An 18,049-nucleotide genomic window follows, 5' to 3' on the forward strand; every position below is an offset into this window, starting at 1 on the left:
CAAATCTACACTGGAGTGAATGTTCCTGAGTACCCAAGTTACAATTTTGACTTAAATTTACTGAAATCTATGGCAAGACCTGGAAATCGTTGTCTAGCAATGATCAACAACCAATTTGACAGGGCTTGAAGCATTTTGAAAATAAATTTGAGCAAATTTTGCCCAATCCAGGTGTGGAAAGCTCTTAGAGACTTACCCAGAAAGACTCACAGCTGTAATCGCTGCCAAATGTATTTCTACAAAATATTGACTCAAAGGTGTGAATACTTAAGTAAATTTCTTTTTTTCTTTTTTATGTCAAAAATGTGCTTTCACTTTCTCATTATGGGGTACTGTGTGTGAGAACAATTCAGGCTGTAACACAACACAAAGTTGAATAAGTCAAGAGGTATAAATACTTTCTGAAGGCATTGTACAGTGGGGGAAAAAAGTATTTAGTCAGCCACCAATTGTGCAAGTTCTCCCACTTAAAAAGATGAGAGGCCTGTAGTTTTCATCATAGGTACACTTCAACTATGACAGACAAAATGAGAAACAAAATCCAGAAATTACATTGTAGGATTTTTAATGAATTTATTTGCAAATTATGGTGGAAAATAAGTATTTGGTCAATAACAAACGTTTATCTCAATACTTCGTTATATACCCTTTCTTGGCAATGACAGAGGTCAAACGTTTTCTGTAAGTCTTCACAAGGTTTTCACACACTGTTGCTGGTATTTTGGCCCATTCCTCCATTCAGATCTCCTCTAGAGCAGTGATGTTTTGGGGCTGTTGCAGGGCAACATGGACTTTCAACTCCCTCCAAAGATTTTCTATGGGGTTGAGATCTGGAGACTGGACCAGGACCTTGAAATACTTCTTACGAAGCCACTCCTTCGTTGCCTGGGCGGTGTGTTTGGGATCTTTGTCATGCTGAAAGACCCAGCCACGTTTCATCTTCAATGCCCTTACTGATGGAAGGAGGTTTTCACTCAAAATCTCACGATACATGGCCCCATTCATTCTTTCCTTTACACGGATCAGTCGTCCTGGTCCCTTTGCAGAAAAACAGCCCCAAAGCATGATGTTTCCACTCCCATGCTTCACAATAGGTATGGTGTTCTTTGGATGCAACTCAGCATTCTTTGTCCTCCAAACACGACGAGTTGAGTTCTTACCAAAAAGTTATATTTTGGTTTCATCTGACCATATGACATTCTCCCAATCTTCTTCTGGATCATCCAAATGCTCTCTGGCAAACTTCAGACGGGCCTGGACATGTACTGGCTTAAGCTGGGGGACACGTCTGGCACTGCAGGATTTGAGTCCCTGGCGGCGTAGTGTGTTACTAATGGTAGGCTTTGTTACTTTGGTCCCAGCTCTCTGCAGGTCATTCACTAAGTCCCCCCGTGTAGTTCTGGGATTTTTTGCTCACCGTCCTTGTGATCATTTTGACCCCACGGGGTGAGATCTTGCGTGGAGCCCCAGATCGAGGGAGATTACCAGTGTTCTTGTATGTCTTCCATTTCCTAATAATTGCTCCCACAGTTGGTTTCTTCAAACCAAGCTGCTTACCTATTTCAGATTCAGTCTTCCCAGCCTGGTGCAGATCTACAATTTTGTTTCTGGTGTCCTTTGACAGCTCTTTGGTCTTGGCCATAGTGGAGTTTGGAGTGTGACGGTTTGAGGTTGTGGACAGGTGTCTTTTATACTGATAACAAGTTCAAACAGGTGCCATTAATACAGGTAACGAGTGGAGGACAGAGGAGCCTCTTAAAGAATAAGTTACAGGTCTGTGAGAGACAGAAATCTTGCTTGTTTGTAGGTGACCAAATACAAATTTTCCACCATAATTTGCAAATAAATTCATTAAAAATCCTACAATGTGATTTTCTGGATTTTCTTTTCTCATTTTGTCTGTCAAAGTTGAAGTGTACCTATGATGAAAATTACAGGCCTCTCTCATCTTTTTAAGTGAGAGAACTTGCACAATTGGTGGCTGACTAAATACTTTTTTGCCCCACTGTAGATGGTGGGGCTCCTTAGTGGGGACTAGTAGAGCTGATAATGATTATGAATTAGCTGTGCAAGCTAGCTGTGCAAGAACTAGAACCACCACTGGCTACTTTCTGACCTCACCCTGTTAGGGCACACTCATGTCCTGGTCACCTCAAATATTTGAATCAACCTTGCGCACTTAGTTTTGGTGGGGGAAATAAGGCTGCACACTACTAGAGTAGCTGACTGTTTATTTTTTGGAATTATATGCTGTAAATGTGTGAATGAGATTAAAACATGAACACACTGAAAAACAAGTTGGATTTGTTAAGTCAAACACAACAGAGGCATGACAGTGCCACTCATAGTCCTCCATATACCAAGAACTTTGTGAAACACTTTTAAGAAGACTTTTCCCGCCAAAACTCTAACGAGTTCAAAAGTAACTACTGGAACAATATTCTAACATAGAGCGCAGAGAATGGTCAGAGGCGACCTAAAAATAACACTTTTGTCATTTTGCGAAGTCATAAAGGTTATAAAGGAAATACTGCAACTTGAAAAGTATACACACTACATGTATGAAGTTTCCATCCTCTGCATTGTGCATGCAATATGAAAAATGAAAGTATTTTTCTATAACTGTGCACAGTAAGTTGTCACCGACCCCTTTAGTGAGGTCAGAGAGCATGCCAGCCTGACAAAACCGCCCCTTTAGATTGAACTGTATAAAATGATGGGTTAACAATTAACATATCAGACCAGAGTGACGTGGAGCTGCAGCTCACGTTTAAAGTGGTTTCAACTCTGAATCTCAACACAAGGTAGAGAGCGATAAAGTCACCTCCCGGACAATCACTGGTACGGCTGATTAGCTGTCCTAAGTAAAGTATCTAGAAAAGCGAATTGAAGTGGAATCATGCTACTCTGCTCAAACCGCCGTAGTACGCTACTCTCATCACCCCACTGGGAACCATCAACACGGCTGGCTAGCCTATCTTCAAAGAAGCATCTTGGAAGGATGGAAGGAGATTAAACTTATAGTTCTGTTCAGGACTACACGACAAGTCACCGGATACCGAACGACTGGTTAGGAGAACAACAGAGAAACCCCTCTTGGACAATCAGAGCTTTACAAGCGTGCCGTGAAAAGGCCCAACCCCCTTTCCATGAAAGCCCTGTCCACCGAGAGAAACCAAGGATTTTCACATAAATACATTCATGATTTCTTACTCCAAATGGGCCGCAGTTCGTATAGGAGTGCTATAAGTGAGAATAGTTTCTAAAATGTACCAACGCTAAGTGTCTCTGTCCCTCTCTCTCTCGCCCTTTCAATATCTTTTGTAACAAGCAGCCATATTGTTCTATGTCCGCTAGGGACCTGTTCTTAACGTATTAAGTGTGTATGTTTATCCTGTGTTACCTTGCTAGTTAGCTAGTAAATAAACAATTAAACCAATATGTGTAGTACTGAATCCTAAGTAAAGCTCAGGTTTTTGCAGATGCAAGGAGGTTACGACTGTTCAGAATGATGATATGATATGAGGTTATGATTAATAAGTTAACTGTTTATGGATGTGATAGGTAAAGACATTTAGAGTTTAGTTCGGGAGATGGTAAAACTTTAGAAAATCACTCTCGTGTTGCCCCTGATCCCAATGAGTTAATTGCTACAGGATTAATTTAAATCAGGTAACAATTAAACATTTTTAGGTTGATTAGATAAATAACAGTTTTCAAATAAATATTAGAAGTCAAGTCACGACAACCACCATAGATGACATTTTTTTGCCATTGTTATTTCTAATAAAAAATAAAAAACATTAAATGTCTTGTGTCGCCGCCGAGCTCTCAAATGCCATGCCCGTCTCTCACTATCCGGATTCCTTTGGATGTCCCTACCCTGAACCCTAGCCCTTACCTAACACTAAACTTAACCCTTACCTTAACCATATTATATCTCTACTTGATTGAGGTAGGGACATCCCAAGGATCCCGGATAGCAGGAACCCTCTGGGAAATTCTATGAACTCCTCTATTTGAGTGAAAGTCATTGACACCACTCTTATTGGTTGTCTGTCGTACTGGGAATTGATAACAACACAGTTTGCCAGATAACGTACCATCCCATGAGGTGTTGAGAGAAAGCCAGATTACCTATAGAATGGCCGTGATAACCAGAAATACACAAGCCGTAGGCTACACAATAGCTCAATGTGGCTACATTGGAATGTTGACTTGCACTGGAAAAACTGTACGTTGCCAACATTTATGGTAGTGATTTAATTAATATCAATATAAACGATGCTCCTTATGACTTATTAACTTGCATATGTTATTAAAGCATTGGTATGACGACATGTTAGTAACACGTTCAATCTTAGGGACTTTGATTCACGCAGGCGTCACGCAGAAGTTAGTAAAGCATTGGTATCACGTCAGTCAGATGTTCACTGGTAGACGACAGCTACATGGTGGTACTGTTGCCTCGGTTTATATTTGGCCTTCATCACCACTCATACAGAACAGTTTTTCAAGGTCCAGAGAGAGACATCCACAGGAGCTCAGCCATCCACACAAAAATATGTGCATGCTGTGAGAAATTTTACATGATGTCACAATCAGAACGATTGGGAAGATTTTTACATGACAAACTTCACTGCACTGATAGAGCCGAAATCACAGAAGATAGATGTGGTAGTTGCAACAGCAGAAAAATATTTGGGTGGGAGAACTTTTTGTGCAGCATATCTACAGGAAGTTTTGAGTGAAGGAGTTCCATCCTTCCAAGCCATTGGCCTGGTGTAGGATTGTTTAGGGTCAAGAAATGGGATAAGGTGGTTGGTTTGGGGGGGCTAGTAGGGGCGCAACTTTCACTGGTGACGGGAGAAGACATGTCCCCCCCACATTCTGAAATTGCATCCCCCCACCAGATTTATCATTGGAATGTGATACAAAACTGCTTTAGTACCATGCGGATATCTCCAAGCGTTGGGGTAGGCTGTGTGGAAAATAATAATAATGTTATGTCCCCTCCACTACTAAAACCAAAGTTGCACCCCTGGTGGATGGTGTATAGGTGCAGGGTTAGATGGTGGTGCAATGTAAGTTTATCCCATTCCCCTTTATTTGTTGGTTTCGTCACAATGTGGAATTCACATTCAGAACTGAGAAATGCAGCAATATTCCAAAAAGTGGCTAGTCGGCAGGAAATTCACAAGAAGAAGCCGAAACTCGGGTGGTTTAACTTACCCCACTCTCCCCTACTGCTCTGCCCTTGAGTTCAGACGTGGCGCCGGGTCTGAACTGTCTTTATACCTCAGAGGTCTGAACACCAAGTTCCAGGATATCATCATCTACACTACAGACAGACCATAATTTCAACCCAACTTATCCTGGTTCGTAACATTTTTTCCCCCCAGCCAGGCCTATAGTTGTTTCCAGCTATCAAGATAAGTCAACTATCCAGGTAGCTACCAACCATGTTTTTGATTGGGTATGTCTTAAAAGTTGTCAAGCAAGCTGGCTAAATTAGCTAGCTAGCTAACAAATATATTTGATAGGATGCTGACAGTGCTAGCTAGCAAACTAGCAATGTTTGAATGGAGATAACGCAACTTTGACAGTGGTTGTCAGTATGTTGGGTATAACGTTACCAAACCGTGGAGGCATTACGTTAGCTTACTAGAAACAATTTTTGTAGCTTTTTTAGCTCCATTGGAGTGCGTGAGCTAACCAGCTCAGCAACGGTAACGACCCAGAGCTATCTGATCAAGCTAGCGAACATTTGATACTCGTCAAAAACTTCATTGGTAACTAGCTAGCCGTTCGTCCTAATTATGACCTCTTTTGCCATACTAGCCATGTCTGAAAGTGATTTACGAATGGATAACTAAAGTTAGCTAGCTACTAATAATATGGAAGTTAATGCAACGATGACACATCACCCTGTTTAACTTTGATGCTACCAGCTAGCTAGCTACCATGATTCCGCCTGTTAACCTTGATAGCTGTAAAGTCATTTCGCACATCAGCTAGCTAGTTAATTTGTCAGTAGGTGAGTCTTGTGCGTATCCATTGCAATTCCACTGCTTATTACATTTTCAGACAGCTTTATTTTCGCGCACACAAAAAAATAGCAGGTTGTTAAAGTTACAATATGTAACTTTTTGGGCGACCCGACCAAATTCGAATAGAAATGTGAGTTATAGAGCTGTAATTCTAATTGAAAGTACGTCTAAGATGCGTCAGACCTGTATTATGTGCTCTATTGTATGCTTCCAGTTCGTAAGTTTAGTTTTTGCATCTTACTTTTGTACACCAGCTTCAGACCGCAGAAAATACAATATTTTTTGGTTATTTAAAATATTTCACAGCTGTTTATATGGTACAATGATTTTCTACAATATACTTGCTTTGTCAAGAACTTAAATTAGACGAACTATTAGAATCTTCGGAACCAGGAAATGGCAGCGAAATTTGTCTCGTTAGTCCATTCTTGATATAGAGACCCAAAATGTTTTTCATGTCAGCAATCAAATTTAAGATTTTTTTAACTTTCAACATACAGAAATACTGCAGGTATTATGCATTTTGCTGCCAACATACTGACTCATCTCTAGCCACTTTAATTATGAAAAATGTATGTAGTAAATGTCACTTTATACAATGCCACTTTATATAATGTTTACACACCCTACATTACTCATCTCATATGTATATACTGTACTCTATACCATCTACTGCATCTTGCCTATGCCGTTCGGCCATCGCTCATTCATATATTTTTATGTACATTATCTTATTCATTCCTTTACACTTGTGTGTATAAGGTAGTTGTTGTGAAATTGTTAGATTACTTGTTAGATATTACTGCAGGGTCGGAACTAGAAGCACAAGCATTTCGCTACACTCACATTAACATCTGCTGACCATGTTTATGTGACAAATAAAATTTGTTTTGATTTACAATGCAAAACTTAGCATCATATGTTGCAAAATGACAGATGGGAAGACTTGTGTACATTTAGCAAGTATCATTACAGTAGTATTATGCATGTGTGTGTTTGCACTCATATTTCAGAAGTCTGAGAACATGTGGCGGAAGGCTGCGGGAGCTGCCCTGTTGGCCTTGGCCGTTGGATACTTCTACCACACCAACCCTGAGCTGCCTGAACAAGTTCTCCAGTACTTGTCCCTGCCTCATCCATCCACTCAGAGCGACCCAACCTTGGAGCAGATTATCTCCACTGCCTGGGAGACCCTAATAACGGCCCCCGCCAGTCAGTGGGGCAGAGTGGCAGTAGGGTGAGTTTCAGAGACAACTAAGCATTCATGATGTCATGATTTAGAGTTTGCTGTTTTGGTTTTCATCATTCATCCAACAAAACACTGAACTTCCCAAGTGAAATGGTAGTGTGTATTCGGCGTGTTTACTTTTTCTCTGGCTTCCTCTATTTAGGGTGAATGCATGTGTGGATGTTGTGGTGTCGGGGATAGGACTGCTACAGGCTTTGGCTGTGGATCCTGGGTTGGGCCGTGACCATGAAGTGTTACACTCTAAAGAGGACCTGAAAGAAGCTTTCATCCACTACATGGAGAGGGGGTCCGCGGCGGAGCGTTTCTTCACCGACAAAGAGGTCTTCCAGAGGATTGCACGGGCCGCTGCAGAGTACCCTGGTGCTCAGGCAAGTTAACAGTGTTTATCCCCATTTTTATATCAGGGTTTTGAAAGCTATGGTCCTGAAATAAGGTTATATAAGTTATTTTCTTCACAAATCAATGGGTACATATCATTAACTTATGAGTCCAAAAATGGATAGAGCAACTGCTGATTGACCCTTTTTTAAATGGACCTAATCACTGATCTGACATGACAGGATTGTCGGAATCCCTGTTTTTGATGGTTATTCATCAACTATGAGAGCTGAACAGTGTTTGTGAATTTCAGTTGGCCACAATAACAGGAAACTGTTAGATAGCATACACTTCACATCTAATCTTGATCAAGCCTCATCCTGTACCTAAATGAGTGAAACTAAAATATCAGCAGTATAAGCAAAACAGTATCACAAGGATTTCCTATGGTCAGATCAACAATATATCACCCAACCCTTAGTTTGGTTTCACACTCTCATGGTCTATACATCAGATAGTTAACACTAACAGAAACCAACTTCAAGTTTTTGTATCCATTTGAAATGCATCATCCTTTCTGTACTTGAGGTAATCATCACCAATCCAAACATGATTGAATAGGTGAAGGGGCAGTAGGTAGTCAAGAGGTTAGAGAGTGGGGACAAGTAGCCGGAAGATTACTGGGTCAAATCCTGAACCAGGCAATACAACGTGGAAGAGAAACTGGCAAAATAAATTGTCTGAGGTTGGGAGCAAAGCAGACAAAGGAATTATGTCTCCACAGACTGACAAAGTTGTAGGTCTATTTGAAAAAATCAGTTCAAGCTCACCCTGAAAGTTTGATATCACATGTATTTTTGGCATCTGTAATTGGCTTCACTCCCCTGAAGACGAAGCACTTTTCCTTTTGAATAAAGGTTCCATCCAGAGAGGTTTGAGTGTCTGTGTCAAATTTAATTCTACGTGATCAACGGTAATTAATCATTTCACTGCTGGGCTATCTCTTGGTGCAATTGTGGTTATTATGATGGCATTTTCTATCAGACTCACTGATAAACCTCAACTCATTTTTTTATCTCTTCCTCTCTCTTTCCCTCGCTCTCTGTCACTAATTAGCTATATGTTGGAGGAAATGCTGCTCTCATTGGACAGAAACTTGCCACATACCCTAAGCTGATGGTAGGTTAGCACTTTTAATATCAAACTCCTCACTAGAATGCATACATATTGTACCATTGCTACTGTTCAGCCACTGTTGAATGGTTATCTGCACAGGGTTGTGTTTTGTTGGCACTGAGAAACTGTGGCAGTTTGTTTAAAAGGAACTGAGGACATTGCTTAACTTTTGAAATGTCCCCTACGTCTATATTACTGAAGTCAGTGACTGTGGATGATTCTGCCTTTGAATAGGTTCTGCTATGTGGGCCTGTTGGGCCTAAACTACATGAGATGCTGGACGAGCAAATCGTTGTACCCCCCGAGTCCTTGCAGGAGACTGATGAATATCACCTAATTCTGGAGTACAAAGCAGGTAAGGACCAAAGGCAACCTGAACGACAACTAAAAATAGGTTTCACAAGCTTTTAATAGCTAGGTGATTAATGGAAACACATTCCTTATTTGTATTTCTTTACCTCTGGTAGCCTAACTACACTGTTGGCCACTATCAAAATATTTGTAGAAAATGCATAAGTCTGTCCTTTTGCCTCTATCTAGGGGAGCAGTGGGGTGCGACACGGGCTCCCCAAGCCAACCGCTTCATCTTCTCCCATGACGTGTCCAATGGGGAGATGAGAGCACTGGAGATGTTCGTGGCCAGCCTGGATGAGTTCCAGCCAGACCTGGTGGTCCTGTCCGGTCTGCACATGATGGAGGGCCAGGGGAGGCAGATGTGGGAGCAAAGGCTCAAAGAGGTCCGTAGCAAAGCACAAACAACAGCACAACAGTATATCGCATTTAGGGTTCTTGCCAGAGTTTTGTTCAACTTTTGTATAGACTGAGATGGTTTGCCCTGAACCTTTTCAGGCAGTGGCGGCCATTTCTGACGTCCGCAATGCGGTACCCGTCCACCTGGAGCTAGCAAGCATGACTGACAAAGACTACATGAACAGCATCATGCAAGAGGTAAAGGTGTAGGTTTAACAGTATCTAAAATACAAGTTTGGCAGAACTTAATATTCTTTATCTTTGAATAATTTAAAAGGCAGTCTGTTTAAAACCAGGATTTCTATCAAATTTGATCATATTTGGACGTTGTGATGTCGTCAAAATAGGCGATGTCAATTTAAAGTGGATTATAGCGTTGCGTAATAAAGTAATGTATTGGAGCTGATGCATACAATAAACTATTTGGTGTTGTGTTCTGTTAGCAGGTCATGCCCATAGTGACATCCATCGGGCTGAATGAGCAGGAGCTACTTTTCCTCTCCCAGGCCGGCACAGGGCCTCACGCTGAGCTGGCCTCCTGGGGGGGCATACCGGATGTAGGCCGCGTCAGTGACATCCTCCTGTGGGTCCTTGAGCAGCATGGACGCAGTGACCCCGAGTCGGAGGCTGACCTCACGCGTATCCACTTTCACACTCTGGCGTACCATGTCCTTGCCACTGTGGATGGGCACTGGGCCAACCAGGTGGCCGCCGTGGCAGCAGGGGCCCGTGTGGCCAGCATCCAGGCCTGCGGCCTCCAAAGCATAGATGCCAGTAAGGTGGTCCTTAGAGCTCCGCTGGAGTTCCACAGCTCCCACGGCGAACCTAGAGAGAAGTTGTCCCTGAACCCAACTGAGCCTGTCACTGTTTGGCACCGTGGCAACGTGACCTTTCACCTTGCACCCGTGCTGGTCTGCAAGCAGCCACTCCGGACAGTAGGGCTTGGGGACGCCATCTCAGCAGAGGGGCTCGTATACTCTGAGATCAGGCCACAGCTGCCATTTTTGTGAGGTCCTTTTTTGTTGCACTCTTGTTCTTTTATTGTATGGTGGTGTGCACCATATCTCCCCAACCCCAACTAACCAGTGATGTCTTTACCTGTACTGTAGCTTTTTCTTGGGTTGAAATTCTGATCCTTGGTTAGCTAAGTATTTTGCACTGGGCACAGTTTAAGCCATTTCTGTAACTCCAAGGAGTTGTGCTGGGTTACCTCTGATTTCATTTGCCTTGTGAAAATTCTATGTAAATGTTTGTGTACAAAGACAATGCCAAAGCTGCTTGTCAGTTTGGTTTGGAGGGGGAAATGGAAAAACATTCAGCGATATGGTCTCCATAAGTAGCGGTGCGATTTCAGACAGGGTTTGAGCTTTCATGCTGCACAATAGAGGAGCAACCTCCTGTGCACATATGCAGATGCTGAACAGTGCCAATGAGTTCAGCCTCTTGCATCACACTCTTTTGGAAGTTTATTTTCACATCATCTCGCTGAGTCTTAGTTCAATTTCCTTCAATAATCTTTTCTTGTTGACCCTGTTCAGAACAAGCTCCCTCATCCAAGCACTATAGTTGGGGAAAGTGGGGTAAGTTGAGCCAAATGGTTAGTTGAGCCACCCCTTGTTTCTAGGAAACTATACATTTTGTGTATCATGTGACCAAATATTTAGGAAGAGGTCATAATTTCATGGAGTCTGGAAAGGAACAAACCACATGGAAAAAGTGGTCCAAAGGGTAAAAAAAAAAAAATCACTGTCAAATGAATTTCTGTTATAGGTTTCATGTTTGTATCTAAACCAAAGTAGATTGTTTTATACATCAGTTGCCGCTTCTATAAGCTGCAATATGAGGTCCTAAACCTAGCATTAAAGTGCATCCTTGTTGCTACAGTATATGGGCTAATATAGTCAGTTTGCCTCGAGGTAAATTGAACCAATCACTACCATACCCCATACAAATTATGATTATTTGGTTAGTTTTATGCACAATATGCATAGTATTTTAGCAATGTGTCATGCATATGAACTCGAGTAGTGTATTTTTATTGTTACAGCGCAGACATCATGCCACGTGTGTACAAACGTAAAACAAGCAGGGGTCTAGTCCCCCTTTAGCTTCTTGAGAGCAGCCAAGGAAGGGAAGAAGTCCATTCAAGCAGCAGCAGCAATGGATGAAAAAAATGTACTGAATGACACCTGAAGAGGTACTATAATTTTCACCGCGAGTAAAATACATGTTTGATTTTTAAAAAAAGACAGTCCTGATGGAAAACCACATTTCTTAGTAAACTTTCCAAATGTCGACAAAACAAAATATGCCAGACAAGGGTGGGATCTTTTTGTGTCTATAAAATGAGTTATGTGAGAAATGGTGGTGGAAAAGCTTTTATGCATAAATATTGATTTAACTATATCAATAACCACCAGGCATTATACACAAGGCTCATTCCTCTGCACAGGTGTTGCTGCTACCTGGCAGATCTGGATAAGTATTTTATATATCAGCCATATACACATGTTATAACAATCTGTCAGTCAATGACACCGTTGATGTGGCACGCAAACATTGGTTGATGCATGCAATGTCTGAGCAGGGGAATGTGACCAAGGTCTTATCTGACGACATGGGAGTCTGTCTTGCTAAACATATCAATAATCTTGCGGACCAGTTTTATGGGCTTAGTAGCCTCAAATACAGAGAACATGCCCATGATTTGGCACATCAAAACTATTTCCGTGTCCCAGACAACTGCTTAAGAAATTGTATAGTAAGTGGTATTGAACAGCGAGATCTATATCAATGTAGGCATACATTTAACATATACAATATACCACACTCCCATCCATGAATTAAACATTGCCCTACCAGCATCATCACCCACTTAGGGTAAGTTGTGCCTAGAGACCACTTTTTGTGAACAGGTATGTTTTCAAAACGTATACTATATTTCCCTTGACATAGTGATGCTGAATGTAAAATAGTAGAATCTCACAACTACATCCCCTCATTACAATCAATACAAACTGGGGCTGAAGTTAACCATCCAGACAGTTTTTTGTGGAGATTTGGTCATTTAGTTTTCATTTGGCCAAATGAATACATTTAATCCATCAATGAAAACAGTGATGACGCAAAAACAAATGTTATTTTGGGTTGATGCGATAACTTGTTACTTAAATTAAGGGGTAATAGTAAACTATTAGGGCTTCATTCAGGCTTAAAGTGTCCCCTTTTTTAATGGAGCCTTTACAGGTTTCCATGTCATGCAGATGATAGGACCTGTTCAATACCCACAAAGTGCAGTAGGAAGGGTTGTGGCTGACATGTCCTATGACACGCCCAGCAGACAAGGCTGGTATGGAAGATTGCTCACCCAGACTGGGTTTCCCAAAATCGGTGCACGTTTTGGTTTTTGCTCCGTCACGATACACCTGTTTCAAATAATCAACTAATCATCAAGCTTTGATCATTTGAATCAGCTGTGTAGTGTTATGAAAAAAACAAAACGTGCACCCCTTGGGGTCCCGAAAACCGAGGTTGGGAAACGCTGCAGTAGTAACTCTTTAGCACATCTGATGAGACTGCTAACTATTCTAGTACTTGGCTGCTGTCCTCTGGCTAGCTGTTTGCCCTGTCACTCTCTGTTTGAATATTTTGAATGCCAGTAGCACACAAAAGCTGTACTCCTACAGCTGTCATGACATCCACCTAAGCCGTAAATAATATTTGGATCTCTTGTCCGCAATGGCAGACGTACACAAGCATTCCAAGCCCATCTGTATCCTTGACTCACAACTGGGTCAAGCAGACTATGAGGGGTGAAGTGTGCCAGTGAAATACTTCATATTATTGTGAATTGTCACTTTTTGTTCAGCTATTTGGATTAACTTTACAAGTAAACATGTAAATTATACCTGTTACACTGCAACTAATGAAGCCCCTTGTTAAAATTCCTACAAAGACGGATTGTTACTGACAGGGTGCTGTTGGACATTGCACACAGCAGACTGTGATGAAAGTCTGCAGACCCAGTATGACGAGAGTACGATCTAGTACTTTTCTATTGTCCTCTGGCTAGCTGCTTCCTCTAGCTTCTGCCAGTGACTGAATGATACAATGAATAATGCAAAGATGTACTTCTACGGCTGTGTAGTCTACTCTGTTGCTGTCAGGACATCCACCTCGCAGCCGGAAAGTACTATGCTAATCTCCAGTCCACAATGGCGGACGTACACAAGCATTCCAAGCCCATCCTTGACTCACAACTGCATCAAGTGCAGATTGTGTGGTGTCAAGCAATAGAATAAAACATAATATTAATATTCAGAGTTGCTGCTTTCCACCCCAGCTAATTTGTAAAGATTTAGGGCTGTCTTGTTTATCCTATGTAGGACATGCCACATGGGCAATTCAACATGTAAATAATTCCTGGTAACTGATGGAGCCCATCATTTCTACGTCTTGGTATACGCCATGTTTATTGGTTTCACATCAATTGTGACCTTGAGTAATTAAGTAGAGGAAAGATCCATTTTAAAAGTATTTGAAAGCACCATCCACGCTCAAATATCACCTTACTGCTATAAAGAACTGGAAGGATTTTTTTGTTGTTTTGATGCCCTAGGTACATTTTTGCTTTGTTGCTGCGAAACTGAGAATTGGGATGGTACAAAACAGAGCAATCATAAGCTATGCAGAACTTATTTGTCTCGAATCTCATTGCTTTCTTAGCCTGGTGGAACCAGACAAAGCTTATGATAGCTCACATTGTTTCACTTAAATGAAACTTGAGCATAGCGGTCAGTCTGCTTCATATAGATCCTATTAAATTACTAGAGAGCATATGTCATGAACCCTCAAAGTTCCATAATGGTATGATAATGGCAGCCATTTTGGTCAGGGAGAAATCCAAACCACTCTAGTTGCGGGAAATGGGTTCATGTTAATTGAACGCAGACGTTCCATTGACCAGAATGGCGCACAATCAACAAATCTGATCTAACAATTTGGAGATTCTTCAAATCAGTCATGATTTATGTATTGTAACAGGCCCACAATGTGCTTACTTGAGTCCGATTTTGATACATTTGGCTGTTTTTGCTGCATGTAGAGGCTGTCCCTTTTCAGGTATAGAAGTGACTGCTAAATGCGAACTCCCTTTCGTATAAACTGGTTAGCATAGAGAGTACATTTGACCTTTATACCGCATATATTTCGAATGAATAGCAGAAGAGGCATAGGTGATGCGTTTCCTGCTTGTACCTATGCAGGAACATAAAAGGCATGCGATATCAGAAATTGTGTAATAGAATTGTCAACCTAAAATACTGTCATAATTATAAATACAGTTTATACAGGTTTTATTCCAATGTTCTGTATAAATAACCTCTAAAATATGTAAACCGACCATAAATGTCCACATTTTTGTTTTCTTGGAAAGCTGTGAGTGTTATTATATGAGTACTTCATATCATCAACTGATTTCAGACCGTGTATGGCTGTGGATCGACTGCATTGTTTGTTTGGAATGTTAATTAGAAAACATTTATGGAATCATTCCACTAAAACTGGTTGGCTAGCTAACAAACATACAGTGCAGATAATCGTCAAATTCATTGTTTTACACAATAGCGTATCCAGTGGTGGCTGGTGGCACTTTAAATGGGGAGGACCTGCTCATAGTAATGGCTTGAATGGAATGGTATCAATCACCAACCATCCTCCCCTCAACAGCTTCCCCTGCTCTTATCACAGCACTGGCTGACCATGGTTGACCAACTCCCTTACCAAAATGGCTGATCTTTTATACTGTCATGAGAAGGTTCATGTCCATTCTAGTATTCTAATTCCTAATTCTATCGTCTGCTTGACCAAGCTACTGCTTTATTGTATGGTCATGGGAATGTGCCAGTCTTCTTTGACAGATTTGTGTTTAAATAGTGACTGTTAAATATGCATTTAGTAAGAAATTGAGTATTCCTTTTCATTGCAGTGAAAATGTTAGGTACAATGGTTTGGTAATACAGTTTGAGAGTTGCTAGGGTTTTCAGGGCATTCTTCTGAGGCTGGTGAGACATATGCCTACTTCCTTCGCTGATTTCATCTGTTGTTTTTGTTCGATAAATTCACATCCTACCGTTTGATTGACACTCATCATTGTGGATGTTGCCCCTTGGATGGAGCTATGATCAAATTTGGGTGTAGCTGCCATCAACCACAACTTTTATATGCATAAGTAGGTTTCACAAATTTTTGTCGGCAATATGACAGCATACATATCGTGGTTACTTCCTGCTTACAGATACTACCACCAACAACAATATTCAAGGTGCAGTGGCTAGATGTAGGTGCGAGCATAGATTATTTACTACTAATTTTCCAAAGATAATTTAGTATTTACCAGGTATCATTAAAGAAGCATTCTGCCTTGTTCGTGTCTAGTTTAGTCATTTGTAGCTCTATTGAGTTTTCAGCACTTTAAAATTATACTATTTGATGTAATTTCCTATTAACACCCATGTCTTACTGTCAAGGATAGCAACAATTATGCTAGCTCATTAGGCGGAAACACTGCAACTTAACAACTAGACCTCCTTTTGAAGTTTACTTCAACTGGTACCGGGCTACCTTCAAACAAGTTTTGTAAGTGTCCTAGAGCAAAACAAGCAACACGTTCGTGAGAGTCTCACCTTTCCATAGAGTGATCATATTAGTTTGTAGGTCAAACCGTTCGGACACTACAGATGTTTGTAAGAAAACCGATTTTTGGTATGTTTCATGGTCTGACAAAAGCTGCTGTAGCTCGGCCACCTTCCCCCGCAGATGTGGAAGGCTGTCATTGGCGTATGCGCTGGATTGAGACGCAGCCCATGCAACAACAACAAAAACATCTCTAGTTTAAAACACGGATTTTGATGGGTATGTTTTTATTATGTTGATTAGATTTCCGCGGGGGCGCGGACATCGACTCTATGGGGTTAAAATGTTTATGGAAATATATATGGAAGTAGTTTAGTGCCATAAAAAGGGGTTAAATATGGGAATTAAAAAATATATATAATTTCAGATATAGGACAGACACTTTAAAACAAACTTCCTTTTGAGTCTGAATCTGTTACTCAATGCGTTGCTATGGGCAGTAAGTAAGCAGTAAGTTTCCCCCCAAAAATAAATTTGCTTTAATATATTGATACCTAAATGGGTCCTAAAATTCTATATCAGATAAATAAATTATCCTTGGTATGACCATCGTAAAACACCCCCCCCCCCACCAGCCCTATAATTTGTAAATATTTCACAAATAAATCAGACACCATTCTCTTAAAATATAGTATTCGGTTTGAAGATCAAATACAGCTTCAGTTGACTGAGCCCTTGATAATGGGGCAGTTATACACAAAATACTCCATATGTACATACATTGTTTGTCGATTAGCAGAGTATGGAAATAAATTTTTTCCAGTACAAGTAGCTGTGTAATATGTGGGGAAATAATCTGTGAATTTTAGAGATCAAATGTTTTTTTGTGTGTCAGTGATATGCTTAGAATTCTAGTGAGAAAATCAGGAATTTGTCTTAAACTTTGTCTACAACCGTACGGTGGACTCCATAATGTTAATCATGGGCACAATCTGTTCTATGGAAATATACTGTACTCTCACCATAATAATGTGGACCTTGAACATATGAGTACAATAATTATTTATTCAAAATCTATTCTAAAATATAAAATAATTATTACTCAAGAATTGTTCAGACATTTGTGAATTAGTGTCCATTATGCAAAGTCTTACTGGATTCCCTTTTCTTTTGTCATCTGATGTTAAGACTGGAACTCAACTGATATCTTAAGTTTGGAAATGTTTTTATATTAATAAAGTCTCCTATTTTCATGTCAATTTAGAGTTTTATTTTGTGTTAATGATGCATGTTGCTAGCCTGGAAATCCAGACTGAATTAAGCTTAGTTTCACATTTGTTTCTCTCCACTATTAGGCTCGCATTCAGGTCATCCCAAACATTGGCCTGGTTAGAAAACAACCTGGAAAGTCTACATTTTATATATATATATCTATTTTGTAATAACAGCATTTAAAAAAACAAATGTGACAATGATATTTGAAATAAATTATAATTATCAATTGTTTTTGTTACAAATAAAATCCAGCAAACAATAGTCAAAATGTATTTCAATAGCCCTAATAAAGTCTCTGCTTTACGGCTATAGATTTGTTTTATTTTCAGAAAAATTCTTACACTTAGGAGAAAATGTCATAATTCTGAGAATGAATTTCTTAGTATTAGTATGCCTTGTGAATTCCGAGCCCTGAGATTTTACCATCCTCAATTAGTAACTTGTACACAACTACGGTTTAAAAATGCTGATTCACAAAATACTTACCGTAAAACTTCAATTAAATACACACAATCTCAAATAGCTGCCTGCCCCTTTTATTAGCTGCGCATCGGCACACATTTAAGCAAATAAACGCCTGTTTAATTTAAAAAAAAAT

At 40.4% G+C, this 18,049-nt stretch overlaps 1 protein-coding gene across 4 annotated transcripts; it reads left to right on the forward strand.

Moving 5' to 3' along the window:
* Positions 1-5,048: 5,048 nt before the first annotated feature.
* Positions 5,049-17,435, forward strand: adpgk (ADP-dependent glucokinase). 4 transcript variants are annotated; one of them, XM_046356812.1, is made up of 8 exons: positions 5,049-5,449; positions 7,064-7,287; positions 7,442-7,667; positions 8,734-8,796; positions 9,028-9,148; positions 9,334-9,530; positions 9,643-9,741; positions 9,987-17,435. In XM_046356812.1, exons 2-8 carry the CDS (start codon positions 7,076-7,078, stop codon positions 10,551-10,553), a joined length of 1,485 nt encoding a protein of 494 aa, XP_046212768.1. In that variant the 5' UTR covers positions 5,049-5,449; positions 7,064-7,075; the 3' UTR covers positions 10,554-17,435. The 4 variants fall into 4 exon arrangements, with proteins under 4 accessions (XP_046212768.1, XP_046212777.1, XP_046212794.1 ...); XM_046356821.1 differs by having other exon boundaries at positions 5,049-5,378; XM_046356838.1 differs by having other exon boundaries at positions 5,050-5,449; positions 9,990-17,435.
* The last annotated feature ends 614 nt before the right edge of the window (positions 17,436-18,049 follow it).

Source organism: Oncorhynchus gorbuscha, linkage group LG01 (assembly GCF_021184085.1).
Source record: "Oncorhynchus gorbuscha isolate QuinsamMale2020 ecotype Even-year linkage group LG01, OgorEven_v1.0, whole genome shotgun sequence".
Lineage (NCBI taxonomy): Eukaryota > Metazoa > Chordata > Actinopteri > Salmoniformes > Salmonidae > Oncorhynchus > Oncorhynchus gorbuscha.

What these genes read in the sequence shown, in the direction of transcription:
- adpgk (XM_046356812.1), top strand. Translation starts at nt 7,076, where the DNA reads ATGTGGCGGAAGGCTGCGGGAGCTGCCCTGTTGGCCTTGGCCGTTGGA. An exon ending in TGGGGCAGAGTGGCAGTAGG is followed by an intron (nt 7,288 to 7,441) that starts GTGAGTTTCAGA and finishes TCCTCTATTTAG; the next exon opens with GGTGAATGCATGTGTGGATG. An exon ending in CCACATACCCTAAGCTGATG is followed by an intron (nt 8,797 to 9,027) that starts GTAGGTTAGCAC and finishes GCCTTTGAATAG; the next exon opens with GTTCTGCTATGTGGGCCTGT.